General features: G+C 28.9%; 2 protein-coding genes across 2 annotated transcripts in view; one reads left to right on the plus strand and one right to left on the minus strand.

The window, feature by feature from the left end:
• LOC123293131 (pseudouridine-metabolizing bifunctional protein C1861.05) overlaps positions 1-24,660 on the minus strand; it is a 352,323-nt gene extending 327,663 nt beyond the window's left edge. The window contains exons 1-6 of the mRNA XM_044873846.1: positions 24,381-24,660; positions 22,366-22,588; positions 22,162-22,301; positions 20,544-20,877; positions 20,027-20,160; positions 18,853-18,912 (exon numbers count right to left, since the gene is read on the minus strand). Coding sequence (XP_044729781.1) covers positions 18,853-18,912; positions 20,027-20,160; positions 20,544-20,877; positions 22,162-22,301; positions 22,366-22,588; positions 24,381-24,620 — 1,131 coding nt within the window. The 5' untranslated portion in view covers positions 24,621-24,660. The remainder of the gene's footprint in view (positions 1-18,852; positions 18,913-20,026; positions 20,161-20,543; positions 20,878-22,161; positions 22,302-22,365; positions 22,589-24,380) is intronic.
• LOC123293132 lies at positions 182-2,433 on the plus strand. Its single transcript, XM_044873847.1, has one exon. The coding sequence runs from the start codon at positions 404-406 to the stop codon at positions 2,186-2,188; it is 1,785 nt and encodes a 594-aa protein (XP_044729782.1). The 5' UTR covers positions 182-403; the 3' UTR covers positions 2,189-2,433.
• Positions 24,661-27,386: the final 2,726 nt, after the last annotated feature.

The raw sequence follows: 27,386 nt of genomic DNA on the forward strand, positions 1-27,386 counted from the left end.
TTTTATAATAATTAAATAAAAATATATATCACAAGATGCCGGTACGAAAGAAAAAATATCGTTTAAAACCAATAATTAATAATTTAATAAATAAAAAATATTTATTGTTGTGAGTTGAAATATTTTTTTCTGATTGATCTAAAAGAATGTGTAAGAATTGTAGTGAGGCAGTTAAAAAGATTATTTTTTTTAAAATATGTGTGACATAACCTGCATTAAAATTGTGGTATTGATTAGAATTTAAAGACCCTTACTTAACCTTTAAATTGTATGTGAACTTAAGTAATTTTGGAATTTGGTATTTGGTATGAAAACCGTATTGTGTGTATAAACTAATGTGAAGAAAATATCATTCAAAACGAAGGCAATAAACGCAATTGGTTGTGTAAAGGCCTGTTCGCATATGCTCACAAGCAGGTGTGTTGTAATGCCCCGAGAAAAGGGTGATAGTGAACCCGCGGCATTTTATAGTCTGAATAACAACAATAATACTATAGATGGGAAAACAACATCCGATGTTAAATTAAGATCCCAAGAATCAAAGGACCATCATTTTCATCAGAATCATCAAGACGGTGGTGGCGGTGGTGGGATTAGGAATAGTGTTGATAGCCCGCGATTACGTGTACGTAATATAACGGCACAACAAAAACAAAGTCAAGACCAAGATCAGCAAAGAAAGCCGATGCTTCTTCAAAAACACCCAAGTCGGACTAGCCAAACCCACATAGATAAAATATTTACCAACTGTAATACAAGAGCGATGAGATACTATCGAATATGGATCTACACATGTAATGCAGTCCTATTGGTTAGTATGCTGGGATTTTGTGCTGTTGCTGGTAAAACAATTTTAGGAGATTACCGTAGACATTTAATACCCAGTCTAGCCCTGTATCAGCCAAGTTTTCTTTATGCCTATTTAGCAATTTTTACACAAAGTGGTGTTATACAAATTGTAGGATGTTTAGGTGCATTAAGACTTAGTGAACGATTACTGAATGTCTATTGGTTAATGCTTTTGGTATTATTATTTGGTGATGTTGTCATTGGAATTTTTTGGATGTTCCGATTGGACAAGATGATACAAGAGCTACGACCAGGTTTAAAATTTCGTTTATATAACGAATATGGACATAATAACGAATGGACCGTGTTATGGGATCGTTTACAACTAGAAACAGCATGCTGTGGTGTACAAAATCCATTAGACTATGCAAATTTTCGTTCATCACAACAACAATATCATCAACAAATGGTGAATTCATGGGCCCAAGCAACAGTTGTTGCAGCAACAACACAAACCAGCACCGTATCAATTGCACAAAATGCTGCAAATGTTATCATCAGTGCAGATAATTCAACATCAACAGTGAGTGCAAGTGCTAGTGCAAGTGCAAGTGCAGCAGCTAGTGCAACAGCAGCTGCAATACGAATATTAGTGCCACCAAGTTGTTGTATGGGACAAGATGTAATAGTGACTGAAGCTAATGTAACATTTTTAAAATGCCCTATAGTGCATCACACAGGCTGTGAAGATAGATTACGAACTTATTTACGGCATACATCTGAAACATTATTTTTAATAGGTTATTGTGTCATTGCATTTGTTAAAGTTTGCTTTATCGGTATACTACGATATGAAATACGTGAAATGATACAAAAAATTAAATTATTAAAGGCTGAAATGGAATCACGGCCATCAATAGCCAGTATAGATTTAGGTTCTAGTCCAAATATTGGTACAACAAGTCCTAGTCATACAGTACTATTATCTAGTGCCGGTACACAAAATGTGAATGGTTCTGTGCGTGGTGCTGGCATGGAAGGAGGTACAGAAAGTGAACGAGAGAGTTTACTTGTACAAGATCAAGAAACTCCAGCACATCGACAGCATCACCACAGAACATCGTTAAGTGCTGATGATTTAGAATATCATCAAAAATCAGCGTTACATCGTAAATTATTTCCAGGTGATAGTAGTGCTGCCGATTCCGAATCGCATTGTGCCTTGTTAGTTGATGAAGGCACAACAATTAAAACACCACCAAATGGTAATAATAACTATGAAATGCGTGAATTCCAACAGATACATCAGCCAACAACAATGGTTACCACGCAACAGTATACGATACATAATCGGGGATATCGTCTCAGTAATCCCGACACGCAAACACATAACATGTGACTAAAATATAGGCTGGAGGGTCTATTCAGCCGGGGAAAGTTTAATAGAGCTAAGAAAGGACCACTCGCGACACCACTCGACGAGCTCTTTGTGCCCAAACGACCTCGGGCGCTCTCCAAACAACTGCATGATGCTCCATTTTAAAATAAAAACATGTAACGATGAATGATTCAATACTAAATATTTATAAATTTGTTGTTGAATTTTTTATACAGGGTGATTCGAAACCAACGCATCAACGATATTACGAGTATATTCTAGAAAAATTTTTAAGCATTAAATTAAATAACTCACCTTAATTTAGTATTCGTTTTCGAGCAAAGATATCTTAAAAATTTCAATCAGTAATTCAGTTAGTCATTTTAAAATAGCTCTATTTTTCAAAAAATTTTCTCTTCTCGCCCTTTCAGGAGCGTGAAACTTTCAAATTAAAAAAAAATAGGTGACAAAATTTAGGTGTTTTATTCTTTTTGATGTTGAATAACTTCTAACCTTTGAGGCATTGTTTTCGACTCACCCTATATATTATTGTCTCATAAATTGCTTCAAGGCGAACGTATTTATCTTTTCGAATATATAGAATACCTAATATACATATATAAATGTTTATTTTTCTAAGATATGTGAGAAAATGTTTCAATGTTACATGATTTCTGTTTATTCGAGGTTAGAACACATTACACAGCATAACAGAGACAGAATCTTGTCTAAAACTTTTTATCTCGATAATCCAAAGCAAAATTAAGCTAGATCAATTTAGAGGAAACATAATTTTAATTAACAAGGCAGAACAAAATTATTGTCTACAACTTTTTCTCTCGATAATCCAAAGCAAAGTTAAGTTAGGTCAATTAAGAGGAAACATTATTTTATTCTGAATAATGGTTCTCAAAAAAAGATATTTTGAAAAAATTATTTTATTAATTACGATTCTACATTTTAGAAATTATCGATCCTGTTAAAATTTTTGAGGTATTTTGAACGCATTTACGCCAATGTGAAAAAATAATCAAATCTAAAAATAATATAATCATAGAACAAAAATATTTTTTAAAACATTTGTTCCGCTAAAACAGAATACTCTCTAAATTTTCGAGTAAAAATTTATATTATAAGTAATGTATTCAGGATATCCTAAAACTTTTCCTCATTTAAACTCAAGTAACTGGCACATCGGCTCCGAAAAACTGTAAAGAAAAAGCTGTAAAGTGATAGTTTAATATGTTAATATGTAGGTTTGTTCCAAAGTAAAAGGCATGCTAGTGCCCAACACGAATTTTCTTTGTCATTCCTGGATAGGGTGAACAATTTTAATCTATTATGGCTTATAGGTCGTTTTGTAATTAATCCATCGAAAAGTAACTTAAACAAAAGTTGAAGATTTTGATAGAAGGCATCATGTTCTGACTAACACTAATCTAAAACCTCTTTTTGAAAATCGTTAGCTTTCGGAGGAAATCCGACATAAAAATATGTCATTGCATTTAATCGATAGGTAGGGATAATACACTAGCTACAGAAAAATGATTTAGCCAAAAGTTATCAAGAGCAATTTGGCTTATGACATAATTTTAAGTCGTATTTCTTCCGAAAGCTAGCGATGTCCGAAACAAATGTTTTAAATTAAACATGTTACTTTTTTATGAGGATCAACTTTCTAATTTAAGTATCTGAATTGACTATTGACGTGAGAACATGACTTCCACCCTCAAACTTAGTCCCTTTGCAAGCTATTAGCCAGTTATAGATTAAAATAGTCCACTCTATATAGAGATATAAGAGGGAAGAAAGCATAAGAACAAGAAATACAAACCCGTGATAGGCTGCATTATGGCATATATTTAGTTACATGCGTGATTATTTTGTGTTAACGGCCTAAGAGATATCAAAATTGTTTTTATTTTACACTTCATCGTGTGTTGAAGTAACCTTGAAACATAGTCTCACTCACTATAATTTTGTTATCTACAACAAAAATCAATCAAAATTTTTATTTACATTATTCTATTATTCGCTTTATTTACTAAGTGTACAGAGTGGGAAAAAATTCCCATACTTTCATTTTGAATTCCACCTGGGAGTAATAAAATTTTAAAAAATTCGCTTTTGGCTAATTATGAGACAATAATACAAGGTGCCATTAAGTTTCGCAACCATTGAGTAATAGGAGAAATAATTTCCATTCCTAAAAATTGGTAAAGAAAATTATACTTTTCATTGAGAGGTTGAAAAATATCTCAAACAGGAAGAAAACCGCTTCAAACACATGAACGCCGACTAGACTTTAGACTAGTCAAAAAATAATAGCTCAAAAACTTTCTAATTAAACCAGCTATTATTCAAAAGCTACAATTCTGCAGGCAGACTTCAAACGTATAAGATCCCCGTTTTTTGTCGGAAATTAAACAGCTAATTATTGATAAATTCTTTGTTAAATATTCGACACGTTTTTATTATGTGTTTGCTAAGTGTGATGTTTATTTGTAAATTCTCGATGGTTACCAAACTTAATGGACACCTCGTACGTAATTTTCGTAGTACTGTTTATGTACCCTGGTTTCATTACGTTGCCAAAAAGCAGCCACTCTATTTTTAAAAAAGTTTTAGAATATTTTACTTCCATTCTAAAAAAATGAAGCAATTATTTCGGCTGACCAATTTTTTCTAAAAAAAACTCTCTTATTTCGAAAACTAACAAAAAAAAATCTTATATCTATTTTTCAAATCATAAAATTTTTACTGCCAAAGTTTTATCGAATTGCTCAAAATAAAACTTCTTAAGTCTTGATGATAATATAATCTGGAAACCAGGGTAAAAAGTAACTTAAAAATGAGAATATTTCAAAACTTTTTAATTTTCACACTAAAAACCGTCGCACAAAATGGGAACATACTTTTTTCTAAACATGTTTGGAGAACGTATTTGTATATTTAGCAGTTAAAATGTTGTTGTTAATTTTGCGTACATTTATTCAACTAGTTAAGTAATTCTCCCGATAGACCTTGCAGCATATTTATACAGGATTGAAAAAATTTTCTATTTTATGTTTAAATAAATTATTTACTTAAATTATTTAATATTCCATGTATTTGTTCGAAATTTTGCTCCCCTCCCCCCGCTAAAAATTATGAATCGGTGAATGTTAAGCCAAAAGATCTACGATGGGTACTCCATCGATAAAAGTTGCCAACAATTTCATCTAATTATCGTTCCAACGTAAGGAACTTCTATGTCAAAACAATTCTCTGTCTCCAATCATTTAAACACACTGAAATAATAAAATAAAAAGACTTAAAGATCTAATTCTTAATTCCAATAATACCGTAATTTTAAAAAAGTCGATATTTTCATAGAGAAACACCATTTCGTTTACAGTATACAGGATAAGTCGTGAGGAATGCACCGAACTCCAGAAGTGTCCGCTTCACATGAAATTAATGTAAAAATAAATACAAATACTTTCATCAGATTAAATTTTGCTTTCAAGTTAGCATTAATTTATTTAAAAAATTCAATATGCAGAGAACCGGTCAAGCAGAGATGCTACGAAAACCGTCACAGATTCGTTGAAATAACTTAAGAAGAAGTTGTATTGCACAAAATTTTCTTTAATAAAGTACAAGAGGTCCAGATGAAAATCTTGACTCCCCCACCGAAAAAAAATTCAAAATCGGATAACAACATAATGCAAATACAAACCACTACTTATTCTATACAGAATGTTCGATTTACATCTAGGCATATAAATATCAAGAGTATGACAGAATACATGCGTTAAGCTATGAATCTAAGTGAGAGGTATTAGATACATGTGTTGAAGCTTCGATTTGCGTTGAGATAGTTGTAAGACGCTTGGAGAGTGGGAGTTTCTTAGTTGAAGCCACGATACAAGCATCTTTTTCAATTTCATAAAACACCTATAATACCTCTTACTTAGAAGCATGGCTTAACGCATGTACTCTGTCATACTCGTGATATTTATATGCCTAGATGTAAATCGAACATTCTGTATATTGTCTGACAACAAAAAACGAGTTAGTTGGTGTTTATGAAGTATTTGCAGAATCGGCCACTTTACATTGCAATTGGTGTACACTCTTGTGATTTTAATTCATTATGTTTTAAGTACAGCCTTTATTTTAAGTCATATAAAAGTAAATAATTATTTAAAAAATAAAATAGAAATATTTACGAAATATCCTGTGAATAATTAAATATATTAAAAATTATTGAGATATAGATTTTGAGAAGAAAATAAGAAAAATTTGAAAAAAAAAATTATAAAAAAAGAAACAAATCAGAAAAAAAAACCTGATAGTGATTTGAGAGAAAATTAGGTATATAAAATAAAATGTCCTTAAGCCAAAAGAAAACAAAAACAACATCTCTCTAGTGAAAACCAAGCACACACGGTAAATAAACAACGCAACATTTTTAATTAGCGAAGAAAAAAAAACATCTCCTATGACATTTCAGAATGTATAATAAACTGGTAAACAAAAAAAAAAAATGTCAACATGTCGTAAGTGATATACAATGTGTATAATTCATATAACATCATTAGAATGTAAAAATATATAAAGAAAAAAAAATTAACTAATAAATTCGAAGACGCTTTTACAAAACTTAGAGAAAACATTTATATAGATGAATATTATATATTATATATAGTTATATAGGTTACGTTTTGCGGGAATTTTCGTATAAAAATTACTCGAAAAGATATATTATATCATTTACTATTAAACTTTGAAAAGTTCAACAAAAAAAAAAGTTTTTTTTTTCGATATTCTAATTTTAGATTTATACCTTCCACTTGATATAACAACTGATCGATATATTACAATTTATATGGAGTGTCTCAAAACTCTCATGAAATTATCAGCGGAAAGGTGGTAATACACATATATGGTATCACACTGGGCTCTATAGCTTAAGTGTGTCCTTCGTGGACAGCCAATATAACCTAACCTAACCTAAACTGTAAATTCAAACGTCAGTAACGTAATCACATCTCTTTAGTAACGCTACCACATGGAGAAATGATAAAACAATATAGAGGATGATAAATTATTGTCTCTCAACTTGTTTACACTATATTAAAACATAATTTTACATGAATGCAGGCGCATGGAGAGATTTCGATTGGCTATCAGCCTCAACGGATATCATGACGTAACAACCAATCACAACTCGTTTTTTTTAATCCAAAAAGATAAATAATTAAAAAATTCTATTATTTATTTTTTTTTTAAATTATTTAAATATACTTCAGATAAATTATTCTTTAATTTATAAATGAATTTGTGCAACTTATAAATTTATATATAAATATAAATTTAGTATTTATAAATTTATTTGGTCGAAAAATTTCCTATATCCGTGTATAGTATATCCGTGAATATGAGACTTTGCAAGAGTCTAAATTGTTAAAAAATGTCAAATTACAAACGTTTATTAACGAATCCCTATCTCGTTAATGGTACATGGATATAAAATTTTTCTCGTAAAGTCTTTTTATCCTTTAAATTACTTTTAATGTGACACTTTTGAGATTCGTTTGTATTTATATAAAATTTGATGGGTTTTAAAATATTTTTAACGTTTAGAAATCGCCCAATTTATTTGGCTTGTTTTATGAACAATTGTCCTAGGTTAAAATGGCTAAAATCGTAATATCATTGCCTTTATTAAAAGTAAGAAATTTTAAAATTGATACGCTCACGTTTCACTGTAATTTCCGCAAATTTCTTAATCTGTTGTGTAACACATGCTAACGATTTAGCATAATTGATCGACGATCTAAAAATCAGTTGGTAGTTACCGGTCTAAAATTACTGATTAGAATATGATGATTTACAACTTAATCTTTATTGTATTTAATTTGAAAATTCTTAATTTTGGGGCCTCGATTGAGGCTTTATAGGATTTCATAAATTACGTATTAAGATCGCAGCTGGTTTAACCTAAAATTTATTTCAGGCATCTTGTAGGCTTTATCTTGCTACAAATATATTGAAGAAGAATAAAAATATATAAATTAATCAATTTGAATATTTTGAGCTTAGGAATCATGGTAAAATACTAAAATATATCGATCTATTAAAACTATTTTGTACAACGAACCTTAAATCTAAAATTTACTCGGAGAATATTATAGTGTTTGCCTACAGATAAAGAAATTTGGAAATGCAAATTATATTGGCCCATGAAATATAAAGATTGTAGAAGACTGTAATAACGATTACGAAAATTATAAGCATTCCGGATATATAATTGGCTTACTATCTGAATTCTTGAAATAAACATAAAGGAAATATTCTGGAAGATAGTGACAGACTAATATTTTTGGGTTACATCCTTTGTAATTTACAGTAATTGTCATTAATGAAATATAATTTTAGTGAGCAGATTGGATTAAATTTCCCCAACAACGGAACAAAATATAACATATATATTATATCCTGTTAATAGATTCTGTAAGAAAAGGGTTTGGTAGCGTACTTTTGTGTTATATTAAGCGTAATACAAAAGCCCATCTACCTTATTACAAACGTAGATTTCCTATGAGACTCGTCAATGTAAATTTGCACTTTCCTTTCAAGATACATTTTTGATATATTATCTGCCAGGTTGTTTTAAACTTGTTGTGGTCATTCGTAATTTACACACAAGCGCATTACCAGTGTCGACTTATTATTTATTAACATTCCAATTTTTCTTTAAATTTTCTTACCAAACCAAAAATTGAGAAAATATCCTAAATAAAAATGATATAACATTTCGTTATTGAAGTCATATTTATGAGAAAATAAGTTAGAAAAAAACCGGAAAATTAATTTTTTGAAAAAACAGCGTAATGACGAAGGATCTAAAAACTACAAACGAATAATAATTCAGGGAAATACATGTAATATAAGATTCCTTTACAAGTGATGATTTAGAATTAGAAGCGAATATAATTTAAATCCTATTAAAGTCAAACCTTATAGTTTGAATTATTTTATTATATCTAATTGTTATCATGTTAAAATTATGTGCCTTATTTATTCTGATTTAGTACCTCTATTCCTATACAGAAATTGTTACTGTACGAATTAATTTTATAGAAATTGATATTGAACAGTTACGATAATTTTGTTATATTGATCCTCGCAGTAGCACATAAACTTGGAACGTTGAAGAGCATTAAAAACTATAAACTTTGTGATAAATTTAAATTTATTTTCATAGCTCTCAGTATCTTAAACAGTTGCACCAGTAATACAGGATGGCTATATCTAGAACTTTAGAACCTTGAGCATTTTTAAGAAGAAATGAATCGAGCGATAATTACTTCATGAATGTAATTCCATTATTTAAGGCCCTGCACTAAGGTGTGTATCGCTTGCAGTATTGAGATACTGCTTGTCTGAAAGCTTCTTTTAGTTTTTGAAATAGAGGCGCAGAAGATGGAGCGCCCAGCTATGCATACCTTAGTTCAGAGTCAATAATTAAGTAGTATTTATTTGATAACTAAGTGAAAAAACCGTATAATAGACAGGGTCAATCGTGAATCCCAGTATATTAAGCGATTTTTTTTCCTAAATTTTTCATTAAATACTACTTAAATAAATATTTAATAACTTATATTTATAAATATTGACCCAGCACCGATACTAAAGTACATTAATCTAAGCGCACCATCTGCTGCGCCCTCTATTTCAAAAACGGTTCGACGTACAAAAAAAAGTTTCAGACAAAATTTTTAGAAAATTTTATCTCCTACAACTTTTATGATAAATCCTAATAAATACGATTGAGGTCAAAATAAACGAGATATTAACAAAAACCTGATCGCGACCTTTGGCCTTGAATATCTAAGGACGCGCACGTGTGACCAAATGTGACTTTTGAGACAACATTTGTACTATCAATATAAAGGTTTGTACAAAAATTCAGCTTATTCCGTTAAATTCCGAGGGAAACTTGGAAATTGGAGTATAACTTTTGAGCAGCGATTTTATAAGTTTTGAAGTGTTGTCTCTCAGGCTCAATATGATTCGTTAAGGATAAAAAAGGCAAATATAGGCTTCAAGTTAGGCAAAATTCTATTTAATGAATGAATTTTCTAAAATGCTGCTGTCAGCTTTTCACCATATGATAAATTTAAATTCATTACAGGTTACATTTTGTAACCATTATAAAGGTTATTAATTATACAAGTCGATTGCTGTGCGAACAGTTTCTCATTCTATCTAGAAACGTCAACCACCGTCATACCATGTTGACATACATCTTGTTAGCAAAACACATACATAGCTGATAAAGCAAATGATTATCACGTTTTATCGTTAGAACAATCTTGTAAAATATAATAATTATTTTTATTGTCTCTTAAAACCCAAGCACTTAACGATATATATTTTCAAATCGTCGTATTTAAATAAAAAAAATTCATGACATTAAAATATTTCATTTTGAATATTTTTTCGTGTGTTGTAAGCTGTGAATCAGGAGCGTATAAGTACATGTTTATCTGACTAAGTGAACTAAAATGAAAATGAATTCAGTGCCATTTCATTAACGAAGTCAAAATTTTTAAAACTTAAGGATAATTTCGGCACATTTCAATAAAAATACTGACTTTTGAAAAGAGTTTTTTTTTTGTGAAAATCCACGAAATGTGACGACGTGTTCTTTCATGAGACCCAGGGAATTTTTTATTTCAGCCAAGAGTTAAATTGATGCATATTAGTTTTGTTAGCATTCTACTAAGAAAATATCCCGAGTAGAATTTTTTGGTATTTTGAACAAAATGATTTAATATTTAATTATGCTCTTTTTGGCACAGTTGACAATTTCCCGACTCAAGTGAAATAAAACGTTCTTTTTTCCTCTCTTTTTCTGTAATATTGTGTGCATATTTGATCGTCAATGTCTCTCTATGGAATTAATGTGGCCCCCTTTAAAATATAGTACGACGGCCGCTATCCCTGTCAAGTAGAAAACGATAATATGATAATTATGCGATAACAATGCTCAAAATATTCGAAGTAATAAATATTCAATATATTTTTTCATATATATTAATTAGACTAATTTTTCTCTCATTTTTATATAGATTATTATTTCTCTCATAGTCTCATTTTTATAGATGTTTTTCTTTTAGAGCGGGCGCTGAATGGGGTTGAGAGTGCAAAATATGAGTGCCGCATTTTTTCAATTGATTCTTGATCAGAAAAGATTATAGATTAGTGTTCTGGATCTTGCCAGAAACACTATTGGTCCAATTTTTGGATACCTCCCCTCCTCCATAGAAACAGTTAAATGACATTTTTTTGAATCAAGTAAAAGTTACTCTTGGTTCTATGGGTCATTTAACGTCAAAAAGGCTGTTTGTGATTTTTTCGGAAACTTCTTCGTTTTCGAGATATTAACAGTTTAATGTTTAGAAAAACTCCAAAAAGGCCATTTTAAAAGCTGAAAAACAGGGCTTACAATTACATTTTTGAGCATATCAAAATTCTAAAATAATGTTTGAACATCCTTTATGAAGTTCTGGAGAGTAATTACAGATTATGTAATTCTAAAGCCTCAACATTTAATTCTTAAAAGATGTTATAATTCTTATTAATAACAGTGTGTTAGAATGGGAAATAAACATCTCTTTATGAATTGAAAATAGAGTCTCTAGAATGAAGTAACCTGCATTTACTCTTCAGAACTTATTAAAGGATGTTCAAACATTATTTTAGAGTTTTGAAAACCTCAAAAATTTAATTGTGAGCCCGGTTTTTCAGCTTTTAAAATGGATTTTTTAGAGTTTTTCCAAACATTAAAGTTTACGAAAAAATCATAAAGAGCCTTTTTGACGTTAAATGACCCATAGAACCTAGAGTAACTTTTACTTGATTCAAAAAATGTCAAAAAAAATTTTCAGTTTTTAATTTCTTTAATTACGCTTTAAACAATGCAGTTGAACAGTTTTTATAAAGATTCTTTGACTATCCCTGGATTCGGAGGTATAAATCTAACAGGTCTCCACTATATCCAAATCTTACATAATAAAATATTTTTTAAAAAAATATTTAAATAATAATGATTTCAAGAAATTCAAACAACTAAACTGAATTGAAATTGTTTTTAATTTGGGAAAATTATCAATCTGATAGTAAAAATAAAATATTCATACAGAATGTTTAATATATCAAAACAAAAAGTAATTTTTATATGAGTATAAAATGGCTTTAATTAGAAGATTTTCCTCTAAACAAATTAATAATATAGATAAATTTTATATATATACAAAAAAAAAAAGGAAAAAAAATTATTATATTGTGATTTCAAATATCAAAAACGTATTCTAACTTATTAAGTATTAATTTTTAAAAAAAAATTATTGATATTAAATAAGTTTATATTTATTATTTATTCATAAAAGAAAAATTCAATTAAAAAAAAATTTAATTAACGGAACAAAATTTATATTTTAATTCAATGAATATATTTTATGATTATGAAAAGAGTGATAATTATAGAAAACAAAAATTATAAGAAAAGTGCTTAATATACACGGGGGTACAGGACGTAAAAAATTCATTATTATTTTACAACTAAAAATTATATATTTAAAAACCAAATTGATTAAAAAACAATTTCAACCGTAAATATTGAACTTCCTACATTATTAATAAATATGTGTGTGTAAAAATATATTAATTATTTAAAAAAAAATTATTAATTTCATTAAAATACACAGTTTATTAGACGTATTTTAAGAAATATATTATATTATAATATATCACGACAAAAAATATTTTTAATGTGGAAGTTAAAATTTAAAAAAAAAAAAAAAAATTCCAAAAAATAATAAAATAAATTCATCGTATTAAACCAAAAAACTTAAAACAAACAAAAATTATGTATTATATATTAAATTAGAATAAAGCGAAATGTATTTTGCTGTAGATATTTAAAACAAACAATATTACAACTAAAAAAAATATGTTTAATATTGCATTATGATCAATCAAAATATAATTTAATTATTTTTGTTTATATACAGAGTTTAATGGGATTTGATGTTGGTAGGAGTAGTGTGAGATTAGGAATTGAATTGGCAACTACTTGTCTACTTATAAAGAAATTAACATTTATAGATTTTCTTGTATACTATCTGGTTTGTTAACTTGCTGTCAGCTCATTTTCTTGTTTTCAGTGATACTCATACTGATAGCAAATAACATTTTACGCTTAGCAAAAAGGTGAACTTAATACTATAAGATCAATCCAAAAGAAGATTCTATAAAAATTAAAATACAATTTTTTTAAATCATGATTATCTCAAAAATAACTTCAAATTTTAAGACTAATTTTATTTTTACTCCCACAATTCAAAGCCTATAAGTACATTTTTATTATTATTAAAATGGCAATGTTTATAAAAACAGTTCTTGCTCAAAAATAGTTTGCCGAATTTCAAAAATTACTTTCTTTTTTAACGATATCAAAAGAACTATTTAATGTCAATATATCCTAAAATTCTTTTGTTTTTTGTGTTTTTAAGTTAAATAAATAAATTTTTAAAAAAATATTTTAAAGAGACTATAAAATTTGTTTGAAAGAAATTAATTTATTTCGTGAAATTAATTTTTGCGATTTTTTTATAAAGCATTTTATTAAATATTAGCAACCATCTACATACTATCAAGCTAATTTTAATAAATAGTCTAGTCGACAAGTTAAAAATGGTGAAAAATAGAGAAAATGCTTTTAAAAATATATTTGACAGCTGGAAATTGTCTCTAGTTTAAGAATCTTTTATATTTCATAAATATTAATAGTAAATGAAATATTGGCGAATATTTTTATTTTACTTATTTGGAAAGTTTTATGTGCTAAAAATTCAACGAGATTTCGCACATATTTTTAAAAGCATTATCTCTATTTTTGATCATTTTCAACTTGTCTCGACAAGACTAAAATAGAAATTAAAAGAAATTTAATATTTTCAACACTCCTGTAATTTCTTCTCATAATGCAATATTTTGAATTCAAATTATTAATTTTAAAAAAAAATTTACTAAAATAGTTATGAATTTAAAAACTTTTGTACATTATTAAAAAAGATAAATAAAAAATATTCTAATTTTGTTATTTAAAGAGCTTAATATATCTAGTGCCTCATTGTAATATGAGAGAATAGAACTTATTAATTATAGCAATTGTACAATAAATTATCGGATCAGTTAATAAATATATCTTAATTTTATGTTAAAATCTATGTAATTACAAAAAATAATTGATTTCAGAGTAAAAAATAATTGATTTTCATAATAGAAATCATTTTACTGTTATATTAAGAGCTCTGCATACTATACCAGTGACTAATAAGAATTTGAAGCACAAAAAATAAATTTTTGATTTGAATTTGAGGTGAAAAATCAGCCACATGGTCCTGGTAGTATCTGGAAGGCATATTTAATTTTTTATTTAAATTTTCGTTAATTCTAATTGCAATTTTTTTATAATATAGTTTAATGTAACAGATTCCATTTCTACTTAGAAAAATGAATTAAATTGCAAATGTACAGAAAACTCTTGTAACAGAAAAATATTCCAATCTCGTTTCGAGTTCATGGGTTTATTACACATTTGAAGCCGATGAACAGGCTCTAATTTGTATGCTCGACAATTCTTAAACAATTTTACCAACCAAGAGCTTATCCAAGATTTATTAGATATATCCGTAAATTTTTTTTTAAATCTGGTAAATTTTATGAAATGTTCTGATAATTTGCTGTACAATCGATAAATACAAGTTTCTAGATACGAAAGTAAAAACTCATTAAAAAAAATGAAAACCTCTGATACTGCAAAAAAAAATGTAATTTAAATTGCCTATATACGGATTTTAACTGATTTAGATATGCAAAAAAAAAACTAAAATATTAAAAAAAAAATACATATATATTTACTAAAAAAAAATAAATTTAAAATTTAAATAAAAAATTCTGAACTAGAAAATAAAATTAATAAAAATAATGTAAGTAAAATTTAAAAATAAAAAAATATATATTTATCTGAAAAGAACCAATTTTTTGCAACATAATTTCTGAATATACCTAGATGCTTCCCGAATTTACTGCAGTAAATTAAAAAAAATATATATAAAAATTTCGATGCATCATTATTTTATATCTTTTAAAACAAGAAAATAAAGTCTTCGTTTATATAAAAACAAAAAACAAATATATAAAATATAAAAAAATGTGATTCGTCGATAATATTAGGTACTTAACGGTTGTATTTATTTTTTTTGTTTTGTTTCTCATTCAAAAATAGTTTACAAGGAAATGTTACCACGGTGAACCATATCTCATAAATTATCTGACCAAGAATTGTGTCTTTCTATGAATAGATATCTGTTAATATAAAATCGATGGCAGACCAAAGAAAATACTTCCCAAAACCGTTTGAAGTATGAGGTGATGATTGTTTGAAGTTACTACAAAGGTTTGTCATAAAATGACACAGTAATTTTAGAAATTATGGAGATATTTCATTTACAAGCTTGTGCCCAGTGGTAGTCATTTTAGGGGAACTACTTAGATTAGGTTAGAGTGGCTGTCCTGGGGTGGGACACACTTAGATCATAGGGTTCGTTGTGATACCGTAAATGGGTTGGCCCATCTCCGGCCACAACTCCATGAACCATTTGGAGCTGTTTAAGAACAGCAGGAGGGCTTTGACGTCGACTGACTTTAGGTCGAAGAGATCGTCAAAGAGAGGCTGGCTCGAGTGAGTCCATCTCCTCATGACAAGAGCTGGGCAGTGACAAAGAAAATGAGACATTGCCTCCTCCTCTTCACCACTGTGACAGCTCCTGCAGTAATTGTGATACACTGCCAGGCCTAAGCGTTCAGCATGCTTGCCGCCCAGCCAGTGTCCTTTTTTTTAACTACTTACTTAAGGATAAACATACTTCGTATGTATTTTGCATATGTTAACAGATTAACCGGCTTTTCAGGCGAGATTTATCGATTATAGGATATCATGCCCAAGCATGTTTATACGCGCCTTAGCATTTCGAGATTTTACTTTTGAAACCATACTTTGTCATCTAAATACTTTGTTGACTTGACCAAAAGTAAAATCGGAATGTACCTACTTCAATTTTTATTTACATAAAAATTACATGGTTCAGAACGCTATTTGCCGTAGGTTCGCGGCAGTCTTAAACTTTCAAAACGATAAGAATTTTCGAAACGATTAAGACATTTTTAAATATATGAAAAATTTCAATTTTTTTTAAAGGGAAATTAAGAAAAATTAGATTAAGTATCTACTGAAGAGTGACGTAAAATCTACAGCATAAATCTGACAATCTGTGCAAATAGATCGTGTCATATCTTATTGTCTACTGTTTAAATCAAAAACAAACAGCTGCCGAACTTATCACATTTTTTACAGCACAGGATCGAAAAATATTTAACTGAACATAAATTAGACCAAGGATTGATCGAATACAGTATGTCCTGTGGAGTGCATCCATATTTTCTCTACGAAAATTCTTGTATAGTAACTAGCCAAGCAATGTTTTTCTAAACTATATACTTCTGTTATCGCTTTTATTTAAATTGACAGGTTTGTATTCTAGAAAATATATAAATCTTGTATAGACATTCTATGAGAGTGAATTTACTATTGTGACCTTTTTTTGTATTAGTAATAATAATCTTATGTACAAAGATGTAAAAAGTAAATAAAAAATAATAAAAGTTTTCAACATAGATCTCCACACACAATTTATTACAAATTTTGTCTACCTAATTAATTACCAAAGAACAAAAATATATTTATTAAACTAAAATATTAAAATAATTTATTACCTTTGTATACACGTAAAGAAAATGAAAAAAAAAAAAAAAAACATTAATTAAAATATTTGTATTTCTTTAAACAATGCACCCTGAATTAATACTAGAGATATTACAGTTATGTAAAGTTAGAAGAAGAATAAACACAACCATGTAATTTAATTTTAACTTTGTATTGGACTGAAAATTACTTTGATTCAAAAACTATTTGATTTAATTCAATTGAAATGAAATAATTCTCACGGTTTTCCTAATTGGAATCAGACTAAATTTTTACGTGCCTAACAAAATTGTTGAATAGAGTTAACAAAAGTAAAATGCATATTTATCACTGATCGTGTTGAATACATTTATTGACGTTTAATCAACCAAATAAGTACTGTAAATTCTTGAATTATACTATTGTTATTGTACTATTGTTTTCTACTTTAAAGTCAGTTCTTGACTCTTCTAATCTAAAAAGCTTTTATACAACCAAGAATATATTCTTGAAGCCTAATTTATTTCCTAATTTTGTTTCTATTAAAATAAATTTTTGAATTTTTAGAAGCTAACTTCAGTTTATACAAAGTGGTGAAATTGAAATCTAGTAAAAAAAAGAAGGGAGGCAAAAATTACCAAAGCACAAACTAAATATTAAACTTGAAGTCTTTCTTTTATATTTTCAATTTCTTCTTACAAAACTACGGTGGCAAGATCTGTCTCCAGGACTGTGATTCAAACAAAACGCAAAATTGTCAAACACATATTTGAATTAGGTGACCGCTGTATAATGCTACGACCAGGCTGGAAGGCGAACACCAAATAACAACAAAAATAGGCAAGTGTCAAATGGGTATATAACATCGCATACTGAATGGATTGTATTAATCTTGTGATGTTACGTATATTCTTTTAATACATACATATTTTCGTTGGTTTAGTGTTCGCCTTCGTGCCTGAACGAAAAAAGAATCGTTGAAATCTAGCGCTAGAATCAAATATTGAAAGTTGGATCTTTGAAGTTTCACCGTCAATTGAATGAGCATTAGATGAAAAGTCAATTTTAATTTATTTAATAAACTTCAATTAATAATTAGTCATTAGCTAATGGACCAAATTTGTAAATCATTAAAAAAAAATTCAATCGAGTATATACCCAGTTGTAACAAATTAATTTTTATTTAATTGCATTAAATAAAATCGATTTTGTAAATCAAATAGTAGCCAAGAAGTCCAATACTATCTTTATCTGCAGTTTTAGTTATTTAATAAAAAAAAAACATCCTATATAAATAAAAAGAATAATTTCTTTTAATTATTCAAAATAAAAATGTTTAATATTTAAAAAAATTAATTAAATATTGATTTTATTAATTCTATAATTAAAAAATATATATATTATATATAAACACATGTTAATATTAACTCAAAAATAATATTGAAAAAGTCAGTTGTAAATATAATTTATTAAAATATATTTAATAAAGGATATTGTTAGATACTAAAAAATTTTTTGTGTTTTTTTTTTTTTTAAATTTGTATACAGGATCATTCAAAAGAAAGATGAGGATCAAAAAAGTTCCTATGAAGATTATATGGTCTAAAATATTCTAAGTCTATCGAAGAGTATATTTTTTAAACACTTGTTAATAAGGACTTGGAATAATTCCAAGACTAGACAAAATATTCTAAAAATTATTTTGTGGTATTGCGATAAAGACTGACAACTTCACAATTTATAATCTTACAACTTTTTATTTTAATTTCAAAATTTCTAAAAATTTAAAACCCGTTTCATCAATAAAATTATGCTCACTTACCTGAATTGATTGTTCACGCACTTTAGCAGCACAATCCACAACAGCTCCACCAATAATCACCTACAGAACAAAAAATGTACTTGGTTTCTGTTTGAAAATAAACACACAAAAAATGAATGAGCAGTGGCATAACTATCGTGGTGGCAAAACCGTGACATATATCACCTTCTGCAAATGAAGAGGTTTACGTAGATCTCAAATTAAAATATTCTATGAGTTTTTATTATTTGCCATTGTTATTACTTTTATTAAACCGTAATCATAAAGACGTCATAGTCATGCGACGACAAGGTAATCATAATATGAATCCCTAACGATATTGTTCAGCTATATGATCCGTTCTCTCTGCAGGACTAAACTTTTGCCGAGAGAGAGAGTAAAAACTTGATTTGATACACCCTTTTTTTACCAACCTTACACCGTTAATTTTTGCAGATTGAATTTGTAAGATAAGGTAAAATACTCATCAGTAGGCTGGCTTTATTTTACTTTAAAGGTGCTGGGACTTCTGCTTGACAATTAATAATGTTTGCGACATGTCAAACGTTACTTTTTTTCAAGTTTTTGCGCGAGGTTATTTTTTCCCAGGGATATTTGTATGATCCTCGGATATTGAAGCAAGCTCTGTCCCTTTTGTGATTTTATCTACTCTTTATAAAGAGGTGGGATTTGATTTTTTGTTTGTAATGGATAAACTCACAAACTACAGGACCGAAAACCTAAAACCTATGAAATTGAGAATAAAAGATGCCCTACGTGAGGGTAAGGGAAATGAAGGCTATAACGCAGTCTTGGGGCCCTTATATAGACAGAAAGATATTATTTGCGGCCTTTCGACGTCGTTTCTTATTCTTATCAATTGCTTCGTTTCTTTACTACTTAATTTACTATTACGTATATCGAATACAAAAAAATTTATTATATTTTTATAAAAAAAAGGGCTCTATAGCATAAGACAGCCAATATAACCTAACCTAACCTATAAAAACAACTTTTAATATCACCAAGTATAGTTACGCCACTGCTTATGATGGATGCAACAAAAACATACACGGGTTAAATAAAATGATTTTATTTCATGAAAATGAGATTATACACAATGTTTTTTTTTTAAATACATCTTGTTCTTTAGACAAATATAAATAGCTTGATAAAATTTTTAATGCTTACTTACAGGAGTTCCTAGTTCTGGTTCACTACTATCTGCTTGTCGAGCCTTTGTATCGGGTGTCGTTGAATTTGTTAATTTAGTTAATTCAAGAGCAATTTGTGCTCCAATCTTTGCATTATTTTTAATTAACGCTATATCTAAAATAATTTGGTTAAGAAACAATAAATAAATTTTTTTTTCATGTAACAAATAATTTCAAATGCTAAGGTTTCATGAAAATTAATTAATGAATAAATACTCTATTCGAAACAGACCAAGTAATCACTTTCATTCCGTTAAGAATCAGCTGAAGATATTTCAAACTATTCAAATCTTCACACCTGTCGTTTTAAACCATAAGATAATTAAACATTTTATTAAATCTGATTTCGACAACAAGCTGAAACTATCGAAACAAAACTTTCTTTCCAAATTTTCAATAAAAATTTAATTGAAAAGTCTTTTTTCGCGGCGTAACGCTCACATAATCTCGGTAAGTATTATCAAATAATGACCATGAGTTTTAATTAAAAAAGGATACTACTCTCTAATGATTTTCCTTTTGTAATACCAACAATTTGTTTTAATAAAAATGGCGTAACATCTTTGCCTTTAATATTACGTTCCTTCGCAACAGCCAACGATTCTTGTATAACATTCTCTAATAAAATTGAATCCAATGCATGATCTTGTGGTATTGGTACAGCAAACATCATACCAGATTGTAAATTTAATGATTGTGATGTATAAATCAATTCAGCTGCTTGACGGGGTGTTGTTATATTATATAATGTTTGACATCCACTGGTACGAGAATAAAATGATGGAAAATCTTTATTATCGTTTATCACTGTTACACTAACACCTTGAGTTTCCTATAAATTAAATTCTATCAAATAATATTTATTAAATTAATAAAATAATTAATTATAACTGTTTAATAATAATAATTAACGTCACCATGATTTGATTTTCTATAGTTACAAAATCAATAAATCAAAACACCAATTATTTTGAAAAATAAGTATAGCATTCTGTTGTTTTTATCTGTATATACGGACTATAGTAATGGTCTAGAGGCCAGTGAACGATCTTCCTATAAAGCCTTCCGTCTGACCGATGTTCTTATAAAGTCTACACTAAAGTTTACAAGGTGCAAAGCTTTGAAGAAAATCAACAAGCTAAACATAGGCATGCCTGCGGCTTTGTGATGTTGTTATGCGTAAACAACTCCTAACCCCAACTGCCCTAATAGTAAACAGTCCTATATACTTAATTACAGCCCATTTGAACCAAAAGAAGCCGTTGGACATGCCCAAAAGTAGTGTATTTATGTCAAATAAATGTATCATTTGTATAAGCGTATAATAACACTTACTTTAGTATTTTTGATTTATTCGGGCAACTGTTATTACATGTTTGTATTGGCAGTTGTGTATATAGCACTACGAATAGAACATTTATAGAGGTTGTACACTAAGATTCAATTCTAAAAGCACATATACATTGTATCTAGACTTGATCTATGTGCATACAAAGGAATTTACGTGAACACCCTGTCTCTTAGACGGAAACTACGCGGTATTCTATACCGCGTAAATACCAGCATTATATCCTATAATGCTGGTATTCTGGTATCTGTCTATGTATAAAGACAGATACTATAGTGTCAATGTACCATAAGTAATACTACAGTATTGCATAGGACTATCCACCAGAAGTATTGTGATATCGCCAACCAGTATGGGACTGACGTTCATATTGCATTGGCTCGTCCGCCATAACTATTGCTATCCGCCATAGCTAATGTATTCCTGTAACTATTCCTTCAATGGCCAAATCAGTATCGCGTTCACACCGATACTAACATCGTGATATCTACACAAAATTGCATGTCGTGTAATTTATTAACTCCTGCTTAACAAAGCAAACTTTTGTTCACAACGATAAATTTCCTTAAAATATACAGTTTTCTTTCAACCTACAAAGGTTGCTTTTAAAGACAAACAAAAATGGAAGATTACTCTTTCGAGACAAACATTTAGAAAAATGGCAGGATCTGTAATATTTTTTCTGGAAGGCAATATATCTCTTCATGGACATTCAGTAATAAGTTTATTAAATTATATACTAAACAGTTATTTTTGATAGTTACTAACCAAATACTCTAATGTTTTCGGAATATCTAATATCGATTTTACTCCACTGGAAACGACTGCAATATTATTTCTTCCAAGTTCAGTTAAATCTGCTGAAATATCAAATGTATTTTCAGCATTTCGATGAACGCCACCTACACCTAAAGTTCAAAAAAAACTTAAGCAAATGTATAACAATGGAACGCATAATTATTTTCACTTTACCTCCAGTCACAAACACAGGAATACCAACATGAGTAGCAACAATGATTGTACCGGCAACAGTAGTGCCTCCATTTAAACGATTACTTATTACATAAGGAAAATCACGCCGCGACACTTTCAATGATTTATTCGTATTTACATCAGCCAAGTATTGTAACTCATCTGCAGTAACTCCAACTTTTATTCGACCTTTGATTATTGCAATTGTTGCTGGTATCGCACCCTAAATATAAATTAATTTAAATTCTTAAACTTATTTAATTTGTTAATACCACAATTTTGCGAGTGAGCCACCTCTATAATAGAAGGTTAATTCTAGGCTCATCCTTTGGGTAGTAAGGAAATTCTAACTTTGCAAAAGTTAAATTCATTTTACTTCAATCGATATCAGAACATTTTAATAATTAAAATATACTGTAGAATAATATTCGGGAAATAAGCAAAGTATGTTTTTTAAATGACTTACAAACCACTTAAATTTTTATTTAGAGCCTATAGAACCACTTAGATCTGGGTTAAGGCCGCCCTGGCTAATTTACTAACATTTCCGAAATAAGTTCATACAGTGTTATAGCTAGGGAGCGGTTGGCAGAAACTTCTCTCATTTTCTGTTCCGAGCTCCCCCCGGACGAAATTTATAACTATTGCCTTGAATGCTGTTTGAAAGATATTATACAAACGGTAGAAGTTTTTAAAATGATATCACAGATAACAAAAAAGTACCTTCGCTTGATACCTATTGCAAAAATGGTACCCGAGTTTAAACATAACACGTTTTATTGATATATTAAGTAACTAGACTAACAGCAGACAAGTTGCAACACATTGTTTCGAAGTCAGTTGATTTCCATCGCCTTACAATATTAAGTACCTTACAATCATATCACCTTTGACTATTGCATTAGCACAAATCGATAGGATCGGGCGCATTTATTTCTCCGAAGCATACCTAATTGCTAGTCGAAAAGTGATATAAGCTTGCAAACCAACGAAAATCATCAATCTAACAAAAATCAACTTTAGTGACGAGGTTCATTTTCATTTCGATTGCTTAGTTAATCGACAAAATATCGCATTTGAGGTTCCGAAACTCCACAAATGATTGTTTAGAAACAAATGCATCCTAAAAAAGTCTCTGTTTGGCGTGCATTTTTGGCTTGAGGCATTATCGGGCCATTTTTCTCCGAAAATGCAATTGGTTTAGCATTAACCGTGAATAGTGTTCGTTGTCGTGAAATGTTAACTAACTTTTTTGTACCAAAATTACAAAATATGGATCTCAACAGCATGGTATAACATGCCGTACAGCAAGAGAAACTGTTGAATAACTGCACGAGTCATTTCCTGATCGTGTTATTTCTCGTTAAAGAGATCGGAATTGACTGCCCAGATCATGCTATATAACGGCTTTAGATTTTTTCAATTTAAGCATTTAATACGAAATTCAACGCTGCATCACTGAATTAGCGCAAAATTTATGCCCAAAAGTCCTTGAAAGTTTCATAAGAAGAACACGCATGTACCAGAACAGCAAAAGGCGGTCATTTATCCGATGTCTTATTCCATTCATAACATCATGATGTGTACTTCATTATTCAATAAATATTTCAAACTTATGCCACAAATATCTTTATAATATTTATTTAAAAATCAAAACCGGCGTTCTTATTGGAACACCCTTTATTAAGAGCTAAAAGTATCGGAGTCTCATTTCTCAGAAATATGATGCTTCAAAGAAAAATACTTCATGAAATAAAAAATTATTCTAGCCTTGAATTCAGCCTTGACCTTCAAGGTCATTTAAAAATCAACTCAATTTAAAACTGATAAACCGATAATTATTTTTATTTTCAAACTAAAAATAATTGTTCTTGTATGTGTCTCGCTAAAATTGATACGTATATTCCAAATTTTCACTGCGTTAACGACAACATACACTTAGTACCAAGCATTATGCTTTATTGTCAAAAATTTCCAACTAACATAAATAAAACAGTAGTAAAAATTCTACCCACCTGTTCACGTATGATATTTTCAACTGCATGTGCACACTCTAAATTGGCGGGAAATGGCATACCATGTGTTACAATAGTTGATTCTAGTGCAACGCAAGGTCCATTTCTTATTAAACAGTCTTTCATCTCGTCTGATATATCGATTAATTTATTGTTAACAATATCAGTATTTTTAAACGTAGAGTATTGTCTTTTTAAAACATTACTTAACTTAAGTAAACTTTTACGTACACAAAACATTTTTCTTCTATTTTAACAACACTAACACGAGTTAAAAGTTAAAAAAGTTTAAAATTAAGTTATAAATTAAAAATACACACACAAATACAAATTAAACTTGAACTACAAAAAAAACTTAACTTAAAATAAGTAGACACAAACTCGTGAGCTGTCAAAATCACACAAATAACAAATCAAAATAAAAGGCATTGATCTTGATTCTTGAGTAATAAAAGAGAGGTTATCCAATTTATTATATTCTTTAGTTCGTATTTAATCACTTTTTATTATAACTTTAGTATAATACTATTATAAACTATAAACTAAAAGTGGACACAAAAGTCATTTTGATAAAAACAATAATACAAAATATCAGAAAGTGCGTGTATATTTTATTTTATATTACTTAAGGCTCCGTACCAAATTCGATTTTTTTGGTTTTACTTTGCTGTATTTCGGTCGAATTTTAATTTACAGGGACTCGATAGTACGAACGTCCTTCTTTGTCTTGTGTCTGCTAAATAGTCTCAAACTGAAGAAATTCATCCAGAAAAAACTCAACAAGAACAATTAAGTTGAGACCTGATTGTTCTTCTTCCACAGTTCTTTATATTTCCAAGCATTAGTTGCTCTTTTCTTGAATAGAAGATACTGAGTTAGTAAATACCCCTTATGCTGTTTACTTTTTAGATTTGAGCTGTTAAAGTTTGCGCTGTGAAATCCTATATTGAAGTGTTACTTTATAGATATACTTTATTAAGTAACAAGGGCAATTTTCTTAAGATAAATTTGGAAAATTAATGTTCATTTGTTAAAAGCATGAAACATATTTTCCTACTAAGGAAGTTATAGCAAGCGGCACTCGTTTTTTCTATAAAATAACTTTAAAGTGATGATTTTTTCTATAAATTTCGGCATCGATATTTCAAAAACTATGGTAGGTATATATCGAGAAATTTTACCTACTCTTAATTTTCGTCTTTTTGAAACCACCCTCAAAATTTAAAACCTAAGTTTGAAATATTTGCATACTCTCAATTTTTTGGGAACATCCTTAAGAACCTTTTCAATTCTAGTATTATTATTAAAATTCATCATGTATGACTAATGAACTGGATTTCACTCTGAAATCTACTTCAAAGTGTAAATCAATCGATATAAGTTTGGCATGCTTTTTTCACCAGTAAAAATCGTTTAAACATAATTCACATTATCCTTTTGGCATAGAATTTTCCCAAAAAGATTTTTTAAAACTTTGTACGTTCATAGTCGCCCTTGTTGTTTCACTACACACACTTTTCCAATGTGTTTTATTAAATACAATCATATTCAAAAATTTGGTTAAAAATACTTTTTCTGCAGATAAAATTCCATTAATAATACACTTATTTTGATTTTCGCGTGCAGGGTCAATCATTGACCTCAGTATATTAAAATGGTATTAAAATTATATGAACATGTTTAACACAATATAAACTAATTAATAAGCTTTTCAGTTTTATATCTATGAGAACTTTCAAAATGATTTTGTACTCTTAATTTGCATCTAAAACCCCAACTCTGAAACGTAATTCTCAAATATTGTCATACACAAATTTTTTTGGGAACGTTCTTAAGTAGAGTGTTTTACGAACCTTCCACCTTTACACAAATATTTCCACCCTTACACGAATATTTCATCTTCAAAAAAAAAAAAATTGAGAAATGTTATATATAAATACATATACCTAGTTATATTAGCTTCACATCGCTTCCATCATTTTGTGAAGAATATATGTTTTTACCACCGGGTCTTAATCACTCTTAGATACTACTACCAAACTTTTTACTCGCAGTTTTAGACTAAAGTGTGTGAAAAGTGAAAGATATATCACTACAGCATATATCAGTCAATCGCGTTGGTGAATAGTTATAGGAAAAGATACTGGAACAACTGTGAATGAATGAATGAATGAATTTTACATATTCTGAGCTGTACTATAAACGGTAGAGCACTGCATAGACAGCCCTTTAGATATTATTAAAAAAATACATTCATTATTTTGGTTGAAATTTCTATTTCATACGGAACCTGGGAACTTTATGCTTGGTCAAACTAAACTTCATTATCAATTAACGTTAGAATAGTTTATTTCCTGAATTTAAAAGACTGAATATTATATTTTATAAAAAATAATTTCATTAAGTATAATTAATAGACAAATAAACCAATAAATAAAGTATAAATAATATAAATTCCATAATATTATAATGGAAGACAGACGATATTCATAATATAAATAAGGTTTAAATGAATGTAATGTTATATAGATACCAAAATCGATAGAACTTTGTTCGAGTATCTCTCAATGAACATTACTGGCTAGGCGCAAGTAAATGTTGAGTATGCAATGAAAAATGGAGAAAACTTTACAATAAATAATTGAACAGATTCTGGAAAACTGCTTGCTCTTTTTTTGACTTTTGACTTAAGATATCTTAGTCTCTATCCTTATCTTAGTCTTAAAAGAAAAGGCGTAAGTTCGCGCAAATTTTTTTATAAACATGTTATAGCTCACTTATATTTTGCCCTGCTACAGAAAATTTTACGGGGCAAAAAGGGACAGATAAACAAAAAGCTACAAAATAAATTTAATAAAAAAAAGTTGACTTTAGCAAAAATGAACCACAAATATTTAATTATATTAATTGAAACATGAAAATAAAATACAAATAAATAAAGCGCAAACTTGCGTCTTCAATATAAACAAAAAATCGTTACTTAATTGCACTAACAAACACAGTAAA

The sequence above is a fragment of the Chrysoperla carnea genome, chromosome 2, assembly GCF_905475395.1.
Source record: "Chrysoperla carnea chromosome 2, inChrCarn1.1, whole genome shotgun sequence".
Classification (NCBI taxonomy): domain Eukaryota; kingdom Metazoa; phylum Arthropoda; class Insecta; order Neuroptera; family Chrysopidae; genus Chrysoperla; species Chrysoperla carnea.

Excerpts from the sequence above, each read along its gene's own strand:
- LOC123293132 (XM_044873847.1), top strand. The coding sequence starts at position 404 with ATGCTCACAAGCAGGTGTGTTGTAATGCCCCGAGAAAAGGGTGATAGT.